This window comes from Cylas formicarius, unplaced genomic scaffold (genome assembly GCF_029955315.1).
Source record: "Cylas formicarius isolate icCylForm1 unplaced genomic scaffold, icCylForm1.1 PGA_scaffold_3__17_contigs__length_32017465, whole genome shotgun sequence".
NCBI classification, from domain to species: Eukaryota; Metazoa; Arthropoda; class Insecta; order Coleoptera; family Brentidae; genus Cylas; species Cylas formicarius.
Genome location: NW_026844326.1, coordinates 12,578,679 through 12,599,852, shown reverse-complemented (window position 1 = coordinate 12,599,852; position 21,174 = coordinate 12,578,679). Strand labels below are relative to the sequence as shown.

Below are 21,174 nucleotides of genomic sequence, written 5' to 3'. Positions count from 1 at the left end.
TAACTGATTTAAATACTTTTGAAGCCCGGAAAATAGAAATGGTATATTTGTAAATTTATAAAAACTTCTAAAAGACAAAAACACAATCCCTATTTATGTAAACGATTTCGGATATGTTGAGCGACGACATTATACTGGATGGTTGAGTAAGTGGAGAGTAATATTCTTTAATTAATTAGGTTTGAATGATATTGTCATTTTTTTCTTAGGTTATATCTTTAGAAATTAAAATATTTTTCAAAAACGCCCACCAAATTTTAATTTAGAAATTTTAAATTGGAGTGAAAATTTGAAAACTTTAAGATTTGGGGAACTAAATAATTAATTTTAAAATTATCCACGTTTTTTTGTTTGTAGAAATGAAATTCCAACTTTTAAATTTAATTGTTATGTATACAGGGCATTATTTAATAAATGTAGCTCTTACTCCTAGGGGGCGTTACCTACTATGTATTCCCTCATTTCCAAAAGGTCAATAGTTCTTTGAACGATCCAGTATTTTATTTTTATTATAAATTAATTCCCAATCATTCTTAATAGAAGAAATTGTTTTTCAAATATTTTGGTTTGAAGTCATCAATGCATACAATTGTTTTTAAAAAAGTGAAACAATTCTAATGACGAAAAAGAAGTAGGCTAGTAAATTTATTCTACAATGCGTGTTTTGTGAAAAATACGACGTACAAAGCGTTTCTAAAATACTAGACACTTATTTTCCAGAGATAAAAACATTTAAACAAAGACAATGAAATATTTTAAAGTGGCTATATAAAAGATGTTTAAAAATTTTGGTTTCGAATTTGCAGCAAATATCTTGCGTTAAAAACCATATCAAAATTCCCAAAATATTTTTTTCAGGCCTCTATTTAAAAAAAGTTGTACTCTCCGGCCGGGAATCGAACCCGGGTCTCCCGCGTGACAGGCGGGGATACTGACCACTATACTACCGAAGACTATGAAAATAGTTTTATTAAACGATTATTAATTGTACAGACTACCATTTAAAAAAAAAAAAAAGGTGAATCCAAATTTTATTGTTATTGTTAATCGGAGAGATTCTTTCCCCTGATCTCCCGAGGGAAAAATAACCACATGTTAAGCAAAAATGTATCTAAACATATTATGAATATTTCTCGGGCATAACGGCATTTTACACCTAAAATCATTTGCTTAGGCATTTAATGTGAAAAACAAAGCGATACAATATCAAACTTAAAGCAAATTCCCAGATGTATGCCTGCGTTTGTTTTGTTTCAGATATTATCTTTGGCATTTGGGCCAGTTTTCTTCGAATGTTTATAGCATTGCGAATAAATTGATTTTAAATGACAATAAAAAAAGATCCTCTCCGGCCGGGAATCGAACCCGGGTCTCCCGCGTGACAGGCGGGGATACTTACCACTATACTACCGAAGACTCTGCAAAATTTAGACGAACATGTGAATTCCGGAAAAAAAAAATTTGCGCTCGTGGTTGGATTAACACAAAAATTAAAAAATATAACAACATATAATAAAATAAAACATATAACAGCTTATTATACAACAAAGATTATAAGCGACATTTTAATGGCGAGTTTGTTTTGCGCGTCGATTGTTTAATAAACGACTCTGCAGTTAACATCAGTGTTACAAATCTATCGAAAATATACAATCGCTCCCAACTCGTGATTAAAGTATCGGAAAAACTCGGAATGGCTGACGACAGTATTTATGGAATTACAATTGGTTAGTTTACTGTTGGGGGGGGGGGGGGGGGGGGGGGAGAGAAAAAAACACATTTAAAAAGAATAGTTTAAAAAAAAATGAATTTATTTGGAAAAAAATACTCTCCGGCCGGGAATCGAACCCGGGTCTCCCGCGTGACAGGCGGGGATACTTACCACTATACTACCGAAGACTCTACGAAATTTAAGACCATAAGTGGTAACTGCGGTGAAATTAAATTGAGCTACTAAGTAACAAATGATCAAGGATCCCCAAGCTACTAACTGAGATCAAGAAATGTAAATCTCTATAGTGGCAAAGTGCTTTAGTAAACAATTCATTATCAGCGCCGACAATAATTCTACACCGTGTGTAGAAATACGCTGTGTTATGTTCCATTTAAAGTAATAAAAAAAAATATTTACAGCCCCGTCAGCAGCACCTCTTTCAAAGGTAGCCCACGTGCAGAATGCTTGATAACTAAAATTACTTTTATTACACTGATTAGTTAGATCTTATATTAATTCTTCGTTTCGGGAAAAAATGCTTTTGAGATAATTTTGCTATACCAAAAAAATCGTAAGATGTGCAGTATCGTCAAAATTAAGTGTCCAGTTTCACAAATTCAATAGGTTATGATTTTTCTAACTCTAAAAGACTCCCTGTGCGTTATTTTTTCGTATTGCATATACTTTACAAGTGACCATTTTCAAAATTAACAATATTTATCTAAAAAAATAATTTTAAATTTTTTTTAAAATAAATAAATTTGGTAATTTTAGTGACACGACACCAACATAAAGCTTATGAATTCTCATAAAAAAAATATATTATCAATACATAACACGTTTTAATATATTATGTATACGCGACATATATTTTGTTCTTTTTTTCGGCACAATCTCCAAATCTAAAAGCAACAAAATAAAATAAAAATGTACAATATTTAATAATATACATATATGGTTATAAAAGCTGACACTCAGCTACTTTTTCCTGGATCTGATCCTCGAGGATTTTCTTATTTTATAGTGTGGACAACTACAAAAATCAAAGGCATTGATAATTATATTTTATTTAACACATAAATACTTACTCGGAATCTGATGACGTTTCATATAAAACCATTCTTTGGCGTAAAGTGCTGCTATATTCTGTTGTAACTACCTAAAGGGAAGAAAAAGAAATCTACTTATTCACCCCAAATCAATTTAAAAACTTACTCTGGATGTTTGTTTGGATGAACTACCCCTGCATTTTTTTCTTTTTACTTGAAGCTCCTTGGCCTCAACTGAAAATAAAGTTCCAATAAAACAGGAATTGAAAGAAAAGAAATATTTATGTACCATGATTTACTGAACTTTGAACTTGCAAGTTCCTCGCTTCTCCTGGTTGATCGACACTTACAGCATTATTTGCCAGTGTACTATTTTGGTTTCTCTCTTTTAATCGACCATCTTTTGCAAGGTGGTTGCTGGCACAATTCGGTAATATTATCTGATGCCTTTCCTGTAAAACTCTAATTCGCATTCCATTTCAACTTTTAAAAAAATAAAAGATAACCTAAATGATCATAGATATAACTATGTGCATATTAAGTTTAATGTTGCAAAATGCACTAAACTGTTTATATGGAAGGTATACAGATCATCGAATCACTGCGTTGACATCTTCTCAAGGATATTGGGAAAGTGTTTAACAGGAATACTCTCCATAACAAAATATATCTCAGCAGAGGGCAATTATACGCGAGAGCAGAGGTATATTACATTGGTGTCTAATTAAAGAGTAGCGGTAGGGTGTGTCTTACAGTGAATCGTCTTGGCTTTTGATGAATCCCGCCCTAAATAATTTATATAAATAAGACGCAAGAAAGGGGTGAGTTAGGTAGATGTCAACCACGTGTTACCTGGCAGTGTTTAATAAACTGTTTTATGGTGCGTTTCGAAAGACTCATGAATATATCACTAATTTTTCCGATATGTCGCGACACCAAGTAAAATCAAATGTGAGAGCAGTAGAGATTCCTAATTTAATTGCCGTCAAAAGTCAAGACGGTATATTTTGGGAAACACCATAACATAATACATTTACAAACGAACAAGTTTTCGTTTTTTTCTCTCGAAAAATTAAAGAGTACCTGCTTAATTACCATTTATCTAATCACAGCACTTCCAGACTAAGGTACTGAAGAAAAACACTGCATGCGAAGCAAAAAGAGAAAGCTTACAAACCTTTAACTAGATCAAGCACCTAATGCATTGAAATGGTATGAAGATTGGAGAGGAGTTTAATGACTTTTTTGTTAAGTATTGTGTAAAATTTATTGAAAAAATATTTGCAAAGTAGATTCAAATCTAACCTTATTGAAATGTGACTCTAAAAATATTAAAAAAATATATATGTCTGTATCATTCTCAGAGAATGTCCTTTATTTATTAAACTATTCAAAAACTTACCTTTATGAAATTAAAAAAAAAAAAACATTTTCGCAGAAAAAAAAAGTTTATTCATTAAGAACACCTGGACCTTAGTTTGGCAGCAGGCTTTTGATTTTTAATCTAAATGTAATCTCCTATGTTCTAAATAAATTTTATCTTTGTATTATATGAAACTTTTAAGCAATTTATAATTTTGAACTCTATTCAATTTATTGACTAATTTAAACGCTGTAAACCTATTCTGTTCTTACTATTTTTATCATCAATTCCCTATTAAGTGGTTGCAAATCCTTGCAAGGAGGCATTCCCGCGTTCTCAAATACATTTCTTCGCAGCACATTCGCTCCGTTTATTTTTGACCCGTTCGATCTGAGTGACCTTGCAGATAATGACTTGGTATCTGTATGAAGCTTTCTCGCCACAATTTTGCTAATAACCAAGTTATTCGCTCTATTTGGTCTTTTAGAAATGTCAGTTTGGGCTCTAATCGGGTTGGGTTTTCTATTGGGTGTAACAATAACGCACTCATTTTCACGATAGCGTTTACTGCGACTCGAAGTACTTGACGAGCTAGATCTGAGAGACCTAACGGATACCGAATCATCAGTATCCGTCGTTGATCTGGTGCTTTCACTATCATCGAAGTTATTACAGATGTTTCGTTGTTTCGTTAGTTTGACAACACGATCATATTTGATGCGTCTTAGATTTGAGGAGTTGGATTGGACGTCGTTTAAAGATAAATCGTCGGTTTGGTCTATCATGTTATTATTTGCTTTTTGTCTCGTGATTTTCACCGAATTTGTTATGTATTTAAGATTCTTGGCTGATCGCAGATTATAACTTCGGTTTTGACCATTAGCCAAATTGTTACTATTTCCTGGTGTTTTCGATGATGTGGTCCCACCAAGTTTTGCTTTTTTATTGGCGGGTGTATCCGCACTGGACTTTAATTCGCTCACAGGTTTGTGTTTGCTACTTCTTAACTTCCTTCTTAAGGATGATCCTAAAGAATTTGATGGTTCGGGACTAAGGCTTGATGGTATTACATCGCTATCAGAACTAACTATGGAATCTATAATATCAGACACTCGCGAATTTGTTTTATTTTGTGGAGTAACTTCTTCAAATTGAGTGGTTTGTGACACATTTTCAACGAAGTTTCCAGTCCTTTCATTGTCAACAGTTTTATTGATATCAATTTCTTTCTCAGGAGTATTACTGACTCTGATTTCTTTCATGGCAGCAGAAATTTTCGTCAAAAATTTGGTTAGGTAAATCTTGCATGACTTATCAAGCTCCTCCTATAATATAAGAATTAACAGATTAATATTTTCCATGGTTGTATCAACTCCAGTGCAGGTACAGTGTGCGCACCCATATTCAAATACAAGAAACAACAAACCAGTCATGTTCTAATTATTATGTTCCGTTTCTTAATGCCAGGGAGTTATAAATGATTACTGAACTGTAAAACTTAGTGGCAGTATTCCATAGGAGTGGTATTGTACCTATGATGAATGAATGAATTATTCTACTTTACTTTATAGCAGTTTTCGGCAAAGTTCGTTCTTAAAAATGGTTAATTTTTCTGAATTTGTTGCTGAGAAAGGCATTCTAAAAACCAAACTCGCCTTTCTATTGTGTGCAAATTAGTGTGATCCTAATTTCGGAACCATTCAAGAGGTCTTGGAACCAAGGTCTTCAAAACTGAAATATTTAATTTATCGGAATCTGAATTTTATGATATAATATATAAGTTGTCCAGCCTGTTTAAGGATCCCTATAATTACAAATTTACATTTCATTACTCTCTCTCATTAAGAAACGAAATATATATTTCATATGATCCAAAAATAATGAATTCGTGAAAAATGGATAATGGTCCTTTTATTATTTAAAGGATGGAAAAAACTGTTTAAAATTTTCGTTATAGTTTCAAAAATATAGTATAGCAAAGTATTGTTTCAAAAGTTTACGCCCTGTGTAAACACTTTGATGGTGTTTCATGGGAATATTAAAAGAATCACTCACCTCATTCAAAACCAAGCGACATTGGGTAATTATATCTTGAGTGACGACAATGTCTATCTGCAAGAGATTCAACACTTTTGCCAAATACACTGACACTTTTTCACCTGGATGATCGGTAAGTTCTTTAAGTATTGAAAATGCGAGAGTCTGGTGAACGTTAACCATATCTGTCTAAAGAAATATCAAAATAAAAAAAAACTTCTCCAAAATAAAAAAGTTTTCCTTACTCGGCCTTCATGGGGATTAGTGAACATCACCAAAAATTTAATTAGAGAATCCATCTTTACTTTTCTCAGCGGGCTGGACATAGGGGAATTGGTGATGGCCCTTAAAATTGGTATTACCGCTTTGACAAATGTTTCTTTGGCAATCTTGATTCTATTTACATATTCCTCAAGCATTATGGCTAATCTCTGTTCCAATCTTATGGACAATTTTTCTAAAAAAAAAACAATTAAAGAAAGGCTATAGATCCATTATTCATAGTTCTACTAGAGATAAAAATTGAAATCTGTAAAAGCTTTCAACTGCTACTGTGGCAGCCATCCTCAGTGGACCGCGAGTACTGCTGCGGTAGTGGTTCAGTTGTTGAAGTCGTGCCTGTGTTGTAACGCTCGGACGGACGGCGAACTGAGCAGGTTTTAGTACGGCCCGCCCCGTTGGCGTGTGTGCTTTCTTTTAGACATTGTGCCACATTTTATTTACTTGTAACCCTTCGTCTCTCTCTTGTTACTTTCAAAAATCGATTAAATCGAATTTTCGAAAGTATCTGCGCTCGTATAAAAATTTTATATAAGTCATACGGGATCGCCGTCGAAAAAAAAATTTTTTTTTGTCTGTTTGCCCGTTCTCCGTTCTCGTCTTTTGGTTTTTCCTGAATAACTTTCGAACCGTTGGAGCTACAAAATTGAAATTTGTCTCCTTTTTAACCTTCCACGAGACACATAAGGTTATAAGAAATGGCCCTGATCCGACGCCGGTATCCATCTTTTTTTCGCGATTTTTTGGACCTTGCTATGAAATATGATTAGTGTCCGAAATTTGAAGCAATCGACTTCATATTTGGCACATACATGCAGCTTTGCCCAGTGATGGGACCTATTGAAAATGGGGGGCTGGGGGGACGGGAAGTGTTTAAAAATAAATAAAAATCGCGTGTGCAAGGGTCTACAAAAAAGACCATTTTTCAAAAACAGTTTACAAGACCAGAAAAATTCTTGAACCAGAAGACGCAGAGGAAACGACTCCATAAACTTTTATTCTTGAAAATTTTTCAAAATTATACAGGGTGCGCTGCAAATTCAAAGAAACTGAAAAATAGATCCCCCTATTATTGAAAATTGGCAATAATTTCAAATCTGTGTTTTAGATGTCAGTTTCCTTTACATGAAGATATAGCCTATATAGAGACCTTAAACTTTCGCGTGTTCGCGATATTCCGTGCAGTATTAAAAAAAATAAGTACTCCAAATTTGCAGCTACCGACTTCAGACTTGGGAAAGAAGTTGAAGTCTGGACCCACATTTAGACTCTTTAAATTGGGAACCATAAATATAACGCGAAGTATTTTTTTTTAATTTTTGAATTTTTTTGTAGTTATTTTGGCATCCAGAAAAACAGCTTTTCCTCCAAAGCCATTCATCCGATCGGAAAAATTTTACATCCGTAATACGTGGGAGACCAGGCGCTATAACTTTTGTTTCACGCATATTTTCGATTATATATTATAAAGAGTTTTAGTTATAGACAAAAATCAAAAGACCCTGAAAATTGTTCTTTTAGAGTAAATTATTAACCGTAAATCAAAATTCGTACAAATAATAGCTAATCCGTTCAAACAGTGTTATATGTGAGATATTTGAAATAATCCAAATGAAAATCACTATTTCTCGCCTTCAATCTAGACGCGATGACGTCATTTACCAGGAAACTAGGGAGATCCAGGCCTATATCTATTTCGAACATTGTTGAAATTATATACAAGGTACGTCGTTTGTGAGCAAAAAATTCTAATAGATCCTAGAAATTTCCGCTTTTGTGGGTGAATTATTGGCGATGCATGAAAAACTTTAGGACAAGAATCCGCAAAGCGCCTTTGTTTTTGAAATAAAAAGGTGATTCGCGCTATTTGCTACGAATTCGCCCCGTTCACCCCGTTCGAAAGCAATCTTGTTAAAATTGTCTTTGTATTTATGTATCGTCGAAATTGTTACAGCCTTTTACAGACGGAAATTATTTAATTCTGCTGTCAGGTGTTCCGGATCGGAGATTTTAGTCGCCCTGACTACTAATCTGTTTTTCATTACGTCCAAGATTGGGAGTTATCCATCTTGTTCTACTTCCATTGTAATTTGGATTTTCGGATGTATCCTATTGAGATGCCGGAGAAAATTTTCTAATTCATCTCGACTGTGATTCCATGTCAAACGTGTCATTGACGTACCGTAGCCAATGGCTGGGTCGTTTTTGTTAGTTTTTAGTGCCCTTTCCTCAAATTCGTCCATGTAAAAATTAGCAACAACGGGGCTAATCGGACTTCCCATCGAGACTCCGTCTCTTTGTTTGAAAAATTCCAACGGAAATATGTGATCGTAGTGGGAATTCATAAACAGGGAGACTACGTCAACACTGATTAGTATATCTGTGGGTGTTAGCACAATGTCGTTAATAATTTTGATGAAATGTCTCAAATCCCGCACATAGGAGCTGGTTCCGCCCGTAAAAGGCTGTAACAATTTCGACGATACATAAATGCAAAGACAATTTTAACAAGATAGAGAGGAAGGGTTACAAGTAAATAAAATGTGGCACAATGTCTAAAAGAAAGCACACACGGCAAGGGGGCGGGCAGTACTAAAACCCGCTCAGTCCGCCGTCCGTTCGAGCGTTACAAGAGAGGTACGACTTCGACAACCGGCACCAGTATCGCAACAATCTACGGTCCACTGAGCAGTGGCAAATGAAAGCTTTGGTAGCAAAACTAATAGACTATGACCTAACAGCCCGGAAAAACTCATTAATTATGATAACAGAATGGTTATTGATAAATTACTAAATTACAATAACATAAGAGTTGGCTGCAAAAAAATTATTTGGTAATTGAAGATCAAAATGTATCACATATCTTCCTTATAACCTACTTTTAAAATAATAAAAATTAGATAGGAAGTGTTCCTGGGTACATATTATGTTACTCAACCAGCTTTCATATACTCTCAACCTAATTTAGAGTGTACAAGCAAGATCCTCTAGTTTTCTAGTAGAACTACATGGATTCAAAAAAAAAAAGAAAAAAGGAAAGGATGATACCCTTCAGGAATTTTCTGGGAGGATATAATAGGTCCCGGTTTGCACCTTGAACAAAGTATGGAAAATATTATTAGTTAGTTAAAAAATAAGCAGTTATAACATTTTCAACTAGGGAACGGAGAAAGAAAAAAAAAAACATTCGCTAGTCAAACACGCGACACAAACCTGTTAGTGGGTTGAATAATTTTAAAACCAGCCTAGTAATTATATGTGGCGTTGTAGGGAAATCACTTATTAGCACCTTTCCTATTGCTTCCGCTGCAGTGATCTTGATGTCTTCATCCTAAAAGGTTTTTAAACATTATAAATAATCGTTTGAAAACAACAATCTTCATTACCTCATCATCCATTAGATCCAAAATCATATCGACAATGACCTCAGGACTCAAGGTCATATTACAGTTTGTTAATTCCACGTCTTCGTCTCTATACAATCGTCTTTGATGCAAAGTGCTAGAGTCTTTTGCAGTAGTCGTTTCTTCTCTTCCAAACATACTTACCCCATACAGCCGCAAAAAATCACTCATTGCTCCGATCGCTACCAATAAGGTTGATTTGTTCTGATGGAAAAAAATCTAAAACTCAATATTTGTACAAACGTTTGCACAACATTGGCATTGATTTCACTTTCACTTACCGCAGCACAAAACTTCATAACATATTGTTCCGCCATAGTGCGATCAAGCAAACAGTACATGGCGAGACACTTAAGCATACTGTGCTCAATGTTGGGACTGACAACTTTCATTACAAGGGGCAGCAACAGGTTTTCTTTCCACATTGTTAAAGACAGGGAAGGCTCTCTCTGGTTGTAATGTTTTAAAATCTCAACCAATAAATTTAAACAACGGTATATGGTTTCAGGATCATTTTTAATAATCCTAACTTTTTCGGCTTCCACATTCTGCAATGACAGCTCTTCCAATTTAATATGGTATAGATCCAATTCCTTCTGAATTGTAGCGGCTTTTAAAAAGTCCTTTGCATCTAATGCATTTTCCAAGTTTCCTTGCAGAATATTAATTTGTACCTTTACTTCGGCGACCTAGAACATATCAAAATTGTTTCTATATTTAAATAATTTGTAAATCTATGATTTTTTTTTTTAGATAGCTCATGTGGGCAGGTATCTAAAATGCAGCAACGGTCAAGGAATAAGAAAAATTAGAATCTTTTCCTCGAGAATATTAATTTGTACTTTTACTTCCATGACCCAAAACATAGCAAAATTCTTTTTTGGTTTTAAAAAATACAGAATTTATTAATTTGCCATGATGTTTATGTTTTTTGATTTTTGTGTTATTATATTTTAAAAAATTATTATTGATCAGTATGTGCTTCAAATAGTCGTTTAAATTACTAACAACAAATATGAAAGGCAATGAATGAGAAGTAAAATAAAAGTGGTTAATTTTTAATACATAATTAAATTCCATACAGATATTTTGTAATTTTATTTTTATGTTTTGAATATCATTGCAGTCATTTTTTTAATATCCCTTTTGCATATCTTTCAAATATGCGTTTTTTGCTTGTCTCATTTTCAAGACATATCAATGACTTGTTAGACTCCTCGAAGCATATTCTTCACTTTCTTACCTTAAATTCTGCTTCATGCAGAGCATTCTGTGATGGTTCTGACTCTGTAAGTGGCTCCCTTATATTAGAAATAATTTCAGACATTTCATTTACAAATGTATTTAAATTTGTCCAGAGTTTCCTTGCGATAGAAACAATTTTTGTTAATAAACGTCCTTCCACTTTAAAATTCTCTAAAATATTTCTAAGCATCTTTTCAAGTGTTTTTCTACCCACCTAAAATTTTCAATCTTAATAACATAATAAGATCAACATAAAATAACACTACCTCTTCTGACATGTCAAAAATATCAACAATATCAAACAAATTGTACAAGATATACTGCAACTCATGATATTCACATTGATCCAGTTCATTAATTCTGCGCTTTCTCACAACACTAGAAAATTATTTTATGACAGTTTTTTCCAAGACAATTTTAAATAGAAGGTACACAATACCAAATAAATCCTTAAATTTTTGAAATTTTTACCAAAAATATGGAAAGTGGAAACCTACTTCTCAATGAAATTGCAAAAAGCAGTGAGCTCTGGAAGGGCCATATCTAGAAATTGCTCCATTTCATCATGACTCTTTAAGTAATGTGCAACAAGATTCCAATAAAGAGTCATTTCTCCGCTGACCATATCCAAAGGTAAAACTTTACCCTCATCTAAACAAAGTGATTTCATAATATTGTTAACTGGTTCACTCCTAAAAAACAATTGAATCTGAATTACACTTTATTTCTCACTACTCAAAATGTATACCTAAATAACACTTCCACAAACTTCGTAGACAAATCTTCTGATACTAGAATGTCAACCTCATCTGCATCTAATTTAATGGCTTTCAGAAATGCCACATAGTCACCTTTTAAATCACTAATCCATTTTGGTATTAAACCATCAATTACTACTTTTCTCACCAGTTTAGAGGTTTCACTAAATCCCTTTCTCAGAATTAGTTGCCTATCAACAATCTTAAAATGCTTTGGTTCTAAAGTCATGAAACGCTTAAATGCTTCCACTCTCACGGTGGGATCAGAATCCAACACACAATTTTTTAAGTCTTGAATAGTGACAGGACTAGGGGCTAGTATTTTAACTACTTCACGCCTTACCTAAAAAAAATCATATAAGACTCTTTTGAACAAAACTAGTACATAACACAACTTACGGCACCAACTGGATCTTGTAAACATAAAAGCAAATTGTGTATTATTGGGCATTCAGGATTGGTAGGAACTTGTAAATAATTAAGTGCTAATATTGCTTGAATCCTTACACTTGGTTTTATATCCTAAAGAACAGAAATCTGTATAGTTGTCATCAAATATTTAGCACTATATTACCCTGACTTTTTTTAGCATAGCATCCTCAATTGAATCCCAAAGGTCAGTATTCAAGCACAAGTTATCCAAACTTTGTAAAGTTTTTGAGACAAATGCACATGCATTTTGTTGACAAATTTCGGAAAGTACATCATGAAACTGAAATTCAGAAAAAAATCAAAATCTATATATGAATACCTCTTCCACTTTTCTAAATTAAAGTCACCTTAAGAACCTCCTCTAGTACATCTTCCAATAATGAGTGAGGTTCATTGTCAACATTTGCGTCTGGATTCTCAGACACTGTTAAAGTTCCAATGAATTCTGTATAAAATTGTATAATGTTGCGAGCGTAAGGATCTTCTGGTTTTTGCTGCAAAGCACCCAAAATAATTTTCAAATTTATTTCCAAAAATTCTTCGTAATTGCACTAAAAAGAGTTTCTTTATTAGTAAATTGAATAAGAAATAAAAAGGTTAAAAAACATCAGTTGCTATAACTATTCTTAATTAATAGTACTTGTTTGTGGATACTTACACTGAAATATAGTTCTTTTAAGAGTTTGATATTGCGTTGACAATTCGAGGGACTAAGTTGCGCATTGCCGACTATACGTAGAATACCTTGCTTCATTTTGTATAAATAACTAATTAAATATATTTTAATGTATAGCACATTTGATTAGGATTAGAATTTTCCCAAATAATTTTTACTTGACACTTCGCATTTGTCGTTAATACAAAGCGTTCTTTCAAAATTTTAAACACAAACAATAATGCCAACCAAAGATTAAACCGAGGCAAACACACTGCATAGATAACAGGTATAAGCGACAGCATCTGCAGATTCATTTTTGATTCGAGAATCACACACAAATCTCAAATTTATTATGATAAACCACAGAACTCTTTTTAGGGGTCTGTGTAATTTTTTTAGCAACCATTGTAAAATTTAATATCAATGGATCCGAAATGCCCTACTCGGTCTCTCCTCTACACAGAATATTCTTCTTTTTCTATTCGTGGCTTTGTTTTATGGCAATGTGTCAGGGTAAAGCGAACTCTGAAATTTCCCCAATCTAATTTTATACTTTTTATATTTGATTCTGCAATTTTCACTAATCTTTTAGACTATTAGTCTGAAATCTCACCCCAACGGTAAATTCGAACGAAACTGATGTTCCCTTAATCTATACTGAAATCCAATAATGAGTTTTCCCATATTCACGTGTGACAGTTTGTTCAGACGAGTAGAGGTTATGGCGTTGTTTTACGCAGTTCAAAACATTTTTGTATGGTTTTAGGCTTAAATTTTTATTTTTTCATATTTACCCTCAGGAACTAGAACTTTATTTTTTAAATTTAGTTATTTATCTAAGGTTTTATCAAAGAAAAAGTATAATCGAGAATATGATTACACGAAGTAAATACTGTAATGTACTTGAAACAAGTACTTGAATTGTAATCGTTATGTCAATATTATAACGACCAAGTTGAAATATATTTCTTTCTGCGAATATGGCTTTAAAAAACTCCTGCTACATTTTAACGGGTATGTCTTCAATCTACCGGCTAGAGAATATGTTTTTATACTATCAATTCCAGAAACGGTGAAATTTGTTATTCCCAACAGAGGTTTTAGTTTTCATACGCTTTCCAAAGAACATTTAGCATTACAGAAAATATGTAGAGACTTTTCAGAAAAGCATTTGAAACCTATCGCGGCTCGGTTAGACAAAAAACATGAATTTCCAGTTAAAGAGGTTTTTATTTTATTCAAAAGGAAGAGTTTAGAAATTTTGAGGTGTTTGCACTTTTTTTTAGATTGAAACTTTAGGTCAGTTGGGATTATTGTCAATTAATGTAAAAGGAAAATATGGTGGTAGTGATCAAAACACATTAGGTTTGGCAGTAGCTGTTGAAGAAATTGCAAAAGGTTGTGGGGGTACTGGAGCTATTGTTTCAATACACAACTGTCTCTATGCCAATTTACTTGATAGGTTTGGTAATGAAAAACAAAAAGAAACATTCCTTAAGCCATTCACTAAAGAAAATCTGGGATGTTTTGCTCTGAGTGAGCCAGGTATTGGGTTAGTGTAAGAATCATTCATTTCTAATGTCATTATTAGTTGGTGTTTGATTTAAAGAGGTTAAATTAAATTAAAAACTGTTTGATATATCTTAGCATCTAATTAAATTTCTACTCTGTATGTATATAAGTGGAGAATCAGTTTCTGTGGTGGCATATTAGTTATTTATATATAATTATATTACGATTTACCAATGGTTTTTGTTTGATTTTAGATGCGGGAAGTGACGTTGGTGCCATGTCAGCTACAGCTTCGTTAGATGGTGACAAGTACATACTAAATGGAATTAAGTCGTGGGTTACCAATGGCACTCAAGCTAAGGCTGCTGTTGTTTTCGCTACAGTGAACAAGAACCTTAAACACAAAGGCAACATAAATAGAAACCAAAGACATTTTACCACAGAATAGACCTGTAATATTTACAGCATGCAGAATCACAGTCTCTATGGTTGGTATACCTCCATGTGCATGACAATTCCAAATTTTGCGGTTGTCTCTTTAAAGAATAAAAACTGTACATATTAAATTATTAAAAATGTTTTATTTCTTTGATCTCAACATCTTAATTAGTACACAATAATATCCTAGTATCATCCAGCCTTAATTCTTTATCTTGCTCCATATTGCCAGCATTGCACAATTGCACAATGTTGCAGAGCTACCGATTTTAGTATTTCCCAAGATCTATTATTCATTGTTATACTGTGTTTAAAGACTTGTCGGGTCTCCCCTATGGTTCAATGTCTTTGATAACAATATAGTTTTTATGCAGTTTAAGTACTTAATTTACAGGTATTACCGCGTTTGTAATTCCTATCCCAATTGCCGGATTATCGATGGGTAAATTGGAGGATAAATTGGGAATAAGAGCTTCACCCACTTGTACTTATATTTTCGATCATGTCCAAGTGCCAAAGGAGAATGTAATAGGTATGCTTATTACAGTGACCTCTTCAATAAGTATTCAGGAAAAAAAGCTGACATTTACAGGTAATGTTGGTGAGGGTTTTATAATTGCAATGAAACAGTTAGAGAAAGCAAGAGTGGGTATTGCATCTCAGGCTTTAGGAATTGCGCAAGCTTCACTGGAAGTGGCGGTTAAGTATGCAGCCCAAAGAAAAGCATTCGGCCAACCTATTAATCAGCTCCAAGCTGTTAAAGTAAGTTTTAGTTGCTGAACTAATATCCTATAAATTTATTAGCATTATTTTGGACATTGTAAATTGTCAGTCTGTTTTTGGCAAAATTGTGCTTTGTTAGCTTTTTGCTATTTTGTTAGGATTGGCTTGGACATTGTAGATTATTACAGTATATTTTTGGCAAACTTGTACCTAACTGCATATTTATTACCTAATTTGTTAGCATTGGCTTGGGCATTGTAGATTATCAGAGTTTATTTTTGGTAAAATTGTACCTAACTGGATATTTATAACTTAATTTGTTAGCATTGGCTTGGACACTATAGATTATCAGAGTATATTTTTGGAAAAATTGTGCTTGTAATTGCATACGTATTATCTATTGCATATGTATTATCTATGAGTTTTTTAGCTGCATAAGGTTGTAGAATACAGTCAATTTGGCTAATTTATGTAGGGTATATGTGGTGGTTACTATTTTCCTTTTACTCAACAATACATTTTAGTTAAGATTAGCTGAAATGGCAACAAGGCTGGAGGCTGCGAGGTTGATAGTGTGGCGAGCTGCTATAATGTGTGATGAACAAGAGCGCACAACAAAATATACTTCAATGGCAAAATTGGTAGCCAGCGAAGCAGCTACTTTTGTGTCACATGAGGCCATCCAAGTTTTAGGCGGAATGGGTTATGTGAGTGATATGCCTGTTGAGAGACACTACAGAGACGCCCGAATTACCGAAATTTATGCGGGGGTTAATGATGTCCAAAAATTATTAATTGCAGACGCAATTATTAAGGAATATGAAGATTAATTTTTTTGTTGTACAACAAATCATCAAATATATATTTTATAAATTATTTGATGCACTTTGATTATTCTTGTTATAATCCAAACAAAAAATGTTCCTATAGTAAAATTCCTTTATTACCTGTGTGTCTGAAAGAAAAAGGAAGTTGGTTTTAATGGAATATTGAAAATATGCTGACCAAAACTTTTCTTATACAACTGGGCATTCCGAAACATGTTAATTTGCACCTTTATGCTGTTACTAAATTTATCGAACAGTAGATTAAGTAAAAAAAAGGAGAATTCGGAATATGAAAAATAAATGCAATTCAATAAATTAAAGCGCAATCTGTGCTATTCTACACCGAAAGCCGGCTTTCGTTCCTACCCAATTACTTCTACGCAACCTGATTGATCTTTGACCCATAGATAACTGTTTGGTTAATCCGCCGTTCTAGATTTTTTTTTTGATATCTTTTTAACAAGATTGTGAGATCGCAGACGCTGTGGCCGTTCTATGCGTTTAATTAATTGCTAACCTATATTTACTGGTTAAAATTAATAAATTGATTCGGCTATAAAATGGAAATGTAACCAGGAAGGATGAATTTGTTTTTCTTTCATTTTATTAAAACGCGTTTATTTCTAGAATTAATTCAAATTCCGCAACTTTATCTAATTATGAAGTGTTTGTCCATGTGCAAAAAATTAAGGCCGCCAAACGAAAACACCAGGGACAACTTGCAACAATAACATATGAAGTAAGAATTATACACAGAACCAGTTTCCAATAACAGTGTTACCTTTTAGACCTTAAGATATTTGGAGGATACACCATGTAAACATCAAAATGCAAAAAATGTATTGGACTGCCTTAAAGCATTAGATCCTTTTAATTTGAATAAGTCAGAGAAGTTAATGCTTATAAACACACCTCCAACCACACCATTGGAAATTCAATTGGTAAGGACTATGTAAAATGTTTTTAATATTTCGATTTAACTTTACGCAGATGATAGAGGAAAGTGAAGAAAGGTTAACAGAAGAGCAAGTTTCAAAAATTTTAGAAATAATTACGGAACACTTTCCCTTTGTAGCAAAACAAATAAAGGTAGAAGAAGAGCAACTGGAATAAACAAATTTTAATTGCTACAAATAAAAGAACAGTTATTATAATTTACAATAATAATAAATTATTTATCTTTTTTGGTCTCCTAAATCTTCAATTAAATCCTCATCAATCTGAAAAAGAAAGAATATCTTCAAATTCCTAGTCATATATTAACTTACTTCTGGCCATTTCTCTGGAATAACATCAAATAAATCATCCTTAACATCACCCTGGATTACAATTTCATCTTCCCCTGTTACTGATGATCCACATGCAAACTTTGTACCAAAAAATTTTGCGGCAACTTTCAAATCAATATCTAAAAATAAATGCAATGAGTGTGATTTCCGGAAATTAGATCCAGACACTTTAAAAAAAAATTACCAAAGCTACTCAGCCCAGTGACTACTGTTACAGACTTCTTCTTCCCTCGTGGGGCCCGAGACACGCAAACTTGCTTAGGTCCTTCTTCCTTCTTTTTAGTTTTGATCATCCCTTTTCCACCCCGCTTTTGCCGCTTTTTTTCTTCCTCGATTGGAGTATCTTCACCAATTTTTACCTTTTCAAATTCAGACGGCAAATTGCGCTCGAGCCATTGTATGCATTTTTCGTATTCTGGATAATATTCGCAATACTGAAACAAGTTTTAGGTAAGAACCAAGACCAGCGCTAAACTTTGATAATGTAATACAAACTTCAATTGGCATTGTACAATTACCGCAATATACAACTTGAATCGGATAAGTGATATTTTCTTTGGGACCGATTTTTAATTTGTCTTCAGTCATTCTCACCACTTATAGCAAACACACCAAGCAGAATAATTTATAAAAACTGGACATTTATCCTAACCTAAAAGTTAAAAAATGTCATTGGAAATAAAATGGTAATTTCAAAACCTTTGATTGGGTGTTCCTTGTGCATACTTAAAATTGACCATTCATAATCTGTGGGACAAATACCTAGAAGCGTCTAACCTTAACCTTAAAATTAAATTTGTTTGGCGGGACTATTTGATGCGAAAACTGAATTTACTTGAATGTGCAAACAAAAATGTTTTAATTTAGAGATGGATAATTCAACAGAAGAAATCGGTACTCAAGAAGAGAGAAGTGAGGAAGATATTTTTAATATACTGGTTGCGACTGATATTCATTTGGGATATGGGGAACGGGATCCAATTAGAGGTGGGTGAAAATTTTACCAAAGAGATGTGATATTAATATTTTCTGCTTTCTAGGTCAAGACACGTTTATAACATTTGAGGAAATTTTAAAAATTGCGCAATGTGAAAATGTCGATTTTCTCCTTTTGGGTGGTGATTTATTTCATGAAACAAGGCCATCAGCTTATTGTCTTTACAAATGTATCGAGTTGTTAAAAAAGTATGATTGCTTGAGTATTTTCATTATGCTATTTAACCTTCTATGTTTTAGATATTGTTTGGGTGATAGACCAGTTCAGATTGAATTTCTTTCAGATCCTTCCCATAACTTTTCTGCTACAGGAAATGACACTGTCAATTATGAAGATCCAAATTTAAATATATCTCTTCCTGTATTTTCTATTCATGGTAATCATGATGACCCAACTGGGGAACACCAAATATCTGCACTAAATTTACTGGCTTCTACTGGTTTAATCAATTATTTTGGGAAATATAACAATCATGCTCAAATAGATATTGAACCAATATTACTTAAAAAAGGCACTACCAAACTGGCACTCTATGGATTGTCCCATGTTAAAGATGAAAGGTTGGGAAGACTCTTTCTAGATAAGAAGGTACCTTACTCCTTTTAAAAAGTATGGATTATTTTGATTCTACTGTTATATTTCAAGGCTACCATAATGACTCCACCAGATGCAAATAGTTGGTTTCATTTATTAGTGTTACATCAGAATAGGGCAAACAGAGGTGCAAAGACATTTATTCCTGATGATACTTTACCTGGAGTTTTGAATTTGGTTATTTGGGGCCATGAACATGATTGTAGAATAAGTGTTGAACGAACAGATAATAATGTCTTTATCTCACAACCAGGTATAACCTCTAAGTTAAGTGTGTGCAGTATTTAAAACTCATTTAGATCAATCTCAGTTAGACTGAAATCTGTTGGTTTTCATTTATAGGAAGCACTGTTGCTACATCACTTTGCATAGGAGAATCTATTGCAAAACATGTGGGTTTGTTAAAAATTTATGGGAGAGAGTTTCACTTAAAACGCATTCCACTAAAAACAGTGAGACCTTTTATATTTCGTGAAAAGTTGTTAAAAGATTTAGATACTATGGCTGATCTGGCAGCCATAGAGTCTCTCACACATTCAGCTAAAGCAATGAAATTTACAGAAATTCAAGTAGAAGAAATGATTGCTGAAGCAAAAAAATTAGGTAAAGGAATTAAAAAAAAAAACAATGAACAATTTACCCTTTTTTTTAGATAGGGAAGGCGACATGTTACCACTTTTAAGATTAAATTTGAGTTACTTAGACGAAAAATACACATTTAACGCAATCAGATTTGGTCAAAAGTTTATTGGCAAAGTGGCTAACCCTGAAGATATAGTAAAGTTGAAGTATGCTGCAACAAAGTCAATAAATAGGAAGAAAGGTGACAACAGCTGGGAAGCAATCAATGCAAGTAGCTGTACAGTGCGCTCACGATAATTGAAATTAGAGAGATCTAGGGGTAAAAGAATTACAAAATTCCCTGTGGTTTACGAGATATCTTGAAAAAAACTTTAATTTTGGACAATAATCTTAAAATCTTTGTAATCCAAAATCTAAAACACATCTAAAAAATATTTTAATTTTAATGACACTCCATTTTTGTAGAGTATTGCCACTATGCCAGCTAGAGTGGAAGATCTTGTTATGCAATTGTTTGAAAAAAATGAGGCAGCCAGTTTGAAATGCTTGTCATTAAAGGCAGTAAATGAAGCAGTGGTAAAATCTATTGATTCCAATGACTCAGAGGCACCTATCCTGGTTGTTGAGTAAGTAAATTTTGGTGAACAATATGTGATATATATGGGTGCTTTTTTTTGGTGATTTAGACATTTGAAAAGCGAATTGCGTCAAAAACTCGAGGAAAACATGGTAGAACTGGAAAATGTGGATGATTTTATAGTCAGGTTTAAAGAGACCAAAGACCTTGAATCTTTGGTAAAATAAAATTAGCAAAGAAATAAAAAAATTTAAAAGCATATTTATTGTAATTGTAGGTTGAAAAAATTCTGACGGACTCAAATCGCCAAACTATACATAGGAGTAACGATGATGATGATGTCGATTGCGACGATGAGAATGAGTGTTCCTTAGCGGCATCCACTAGCAGAGGATCCTTGATCGCGAGTGCCAGGCCAGCCCGAGGACCGGGATCGAGGGGAGGTATGTATAATCTATAATGCGTTTAATGAAATTTTACGTTTTCCTGAAAATTTTGTATTAACTGTTTTATTTCATTTTGTTTCCTATTGTTATAACCAAATCTGAAATTTTAGGTCGCGGTTCTAGAGGTGGGAGAAGAGGTGGAGGAAGAAAAGCCAATCAAATTTAATTACAAATTCTTTTAATGTTAGGTTTACAGCCATTCTGTTTAGTAAGTCAACCACATTGTATTTTTTATACAAAGTAAATCATA

The 21,174-nt window shown here is 33.3% G+C and overlaps 5 protein-coding genes and 3 non-coding genes across 10 annotated transcripts; 3 read left to right on the top strand and 5 right to left on the bottom strand.

Moving 5' to 3' along the window:
• Positions 1-881: 881 nt before the first annotated feature.
• Trnad-guc (transfer RNA aspartic acid (anticodon GUC)) lies at positions 882-953 on the bottom strand. The gene has a single exon. It is a non-coding gene; the product is annotated as a tRNA-Asp (tRNA).
• A 391-nt stretch (positions 954-1,344) lies between these two features.
• Trnad-guc (transfer RNA aspartic acid (anticodon GUC)) lies at positions 1,345-1,416 on the bottom strand. The gene has a single exon. It is a non-coding gene; the product is annotated as a tRNA-Asp (tRNA).
• Positions 1,417-1,827: 411 nt separating this feature from the next.
• Positions 1,828-1,899, bottom strand: Trnad-guc (transfer RNA aspartic acid (anticodon GUC)). The gene has a single exon. It is a non-coding gene; the product is annotated as a tRNA-Asp (tRNA).
• Positions 1,900-2,342: 443 nt separating this feature from the next.
• LOC132699440 (condensin complex subunit 3) lies at positions 2,343-13,313 on the bottom strand. Of its 3 annotated transcripts, none has more exons than XM_060666147.1 (19): positions 12,940-13,313; positions 12,629-12,832; positions 12,430-12,561; positions 12,249-12,371; positions 11,840-12,192; positions 11,589-11,783; positions 11,358-11,469; positions 11,090-11,305; positions 10,128-10,535; positions 9,829-10,065; positions 9,656-9,773; positions 9,491-9,535; positions 6,409-6,620; positions 6,182-6,352; positions 4,399-5,451; positions 3,053-3,215; positions 2,930-2,997; positions 2,803-2,873; positions 2,343-2,747 (listed from the first exon to the last, which is right to left on the bottom strand). In XM_060666147.1, exons 1-19 carry the CDS (start codon positions 13,033-13,035, stop codon positions 2,693-2,695), a joined length of 4,032 nt encoding a protein of 1,343 aa, XP_060522130.1. In that variant the 5' UTR covers positions 13,036-13,313; the 3' UTR covers positions 2,343-2,692. The 3 variants fall into 3 exon arrangements, with proteins under 3 accessions (XP_060522130.1, XP_060522129.1, XP_060522131.1); XM_060666146.1 differs by having other exon boundaries at positions 2,344-2,747; positions 12,424-12,561; positions 12,940-13,312; XM_060666148.1 differs by lacking the exon at positions 9,491-9,535 and having other exon boundaries at positions 2,346-2,747; positions 12,424-12,561; positions 12,940-13,311.
• A 257-nt stretch (positions 13,314-13,570) lies between these two features.
• On the top strand, positions 13,571-16,488 carry LOC132699441 (short-chain specific acyl-CoA dehydrogenase, mitochondrial-like). The gene is made up of 7 exons (XM_060666150.1): positions 13,571-13,953; positions 14,007-14,164; positions 14,226-14,484; positions 14,706-14,858; positions 15,284-15,421; positions 15,482-15,651; positions 16,137-16,488. Exons 1-7 carry the CDS (start codon positions 13,920-13,922, stop codon positions 16,440-16,442), a joined length of 1,218 nt encoding a protein of 405 aa, XP_060522133.1. The 5' UTR covers positions 13,571-13,919; the 3' UTR covers positions 16,443-16,488.
• A 389-nt stretch (positions 16,489-16,877) lies between these two features.
• Positions 16,878-17,622, top strand: LOC132699344 (DNA-directed RNA polymerase III subunit RPC9). The gene is made up of 4 exons (XM_060666001.1): positions 16,878-17,007; positions 17,067-17,178; positions 17,228-17,380; positions 17,430-17,622. The coding sequence occupies exons 1-4, from the start codon at positions 17,000-17,002 to the stop codon at positions 17,550-17,552; spliced, it is 396 nt and encodes a 131-aa protein (XP_060521984.1). The 5' UTR covers positions 16,878-16,999; the 3' UTR covers positions 17,553-17,622.
• On the bottom strand, positions 17,542-18,391 carry LOC132699343 (density-regulated protein homolog). Its single transcript, XM_060666000.1, has 4 exons — positions 18,224-18,391; positions 17,913-18,162; positions 17,708-17,847; positions 17,542-17,659 (listed from the first exon to the last, which is right to left on the bottom strand). The coding sequence occupies exons 1-4, from the start codon at positions 18,314-18,316 to the stop codon at positions 17,615-17,617; spliced, it is 528 nt and encodes a 175-aa protein (XP_060521983.1). The 5' UTR covers positions 18,317-18,391; the 3' UTR covers positions 17,542-17,614.
• Positions 18,392-18,506: 115 nt separating this feature from the next.
• On the top strand, positions 18,507-21,162 carry LOC132698949 (double-strand break repair protein MRE11). Its single transcript, XM_060665293.1, has 10 exons — positions 18,507-18,715; positions 18,769-18,913; positions 18,965-19,313; positions 19,371-19,572; positions 19,662-19,922; positions 19,972-20,168; positions 20,367-20,527; positions 20,588-20,696; positions 20,756-20,921; positions 21,035-21,162. Exons 1-10 carry the CDS (start codon positions 18,568-18,570, stop codon positions 21,088-21,090), a joined length of 1,794 nt encoding a protein of 597 aa, XP_060521276.1. The 5' UTR covers positions 18,507-18,567; the 3' UTR covers positions 21,091-21,162.
• Positions 21,163-21,174: the final 12 nt, after the last annotated feature.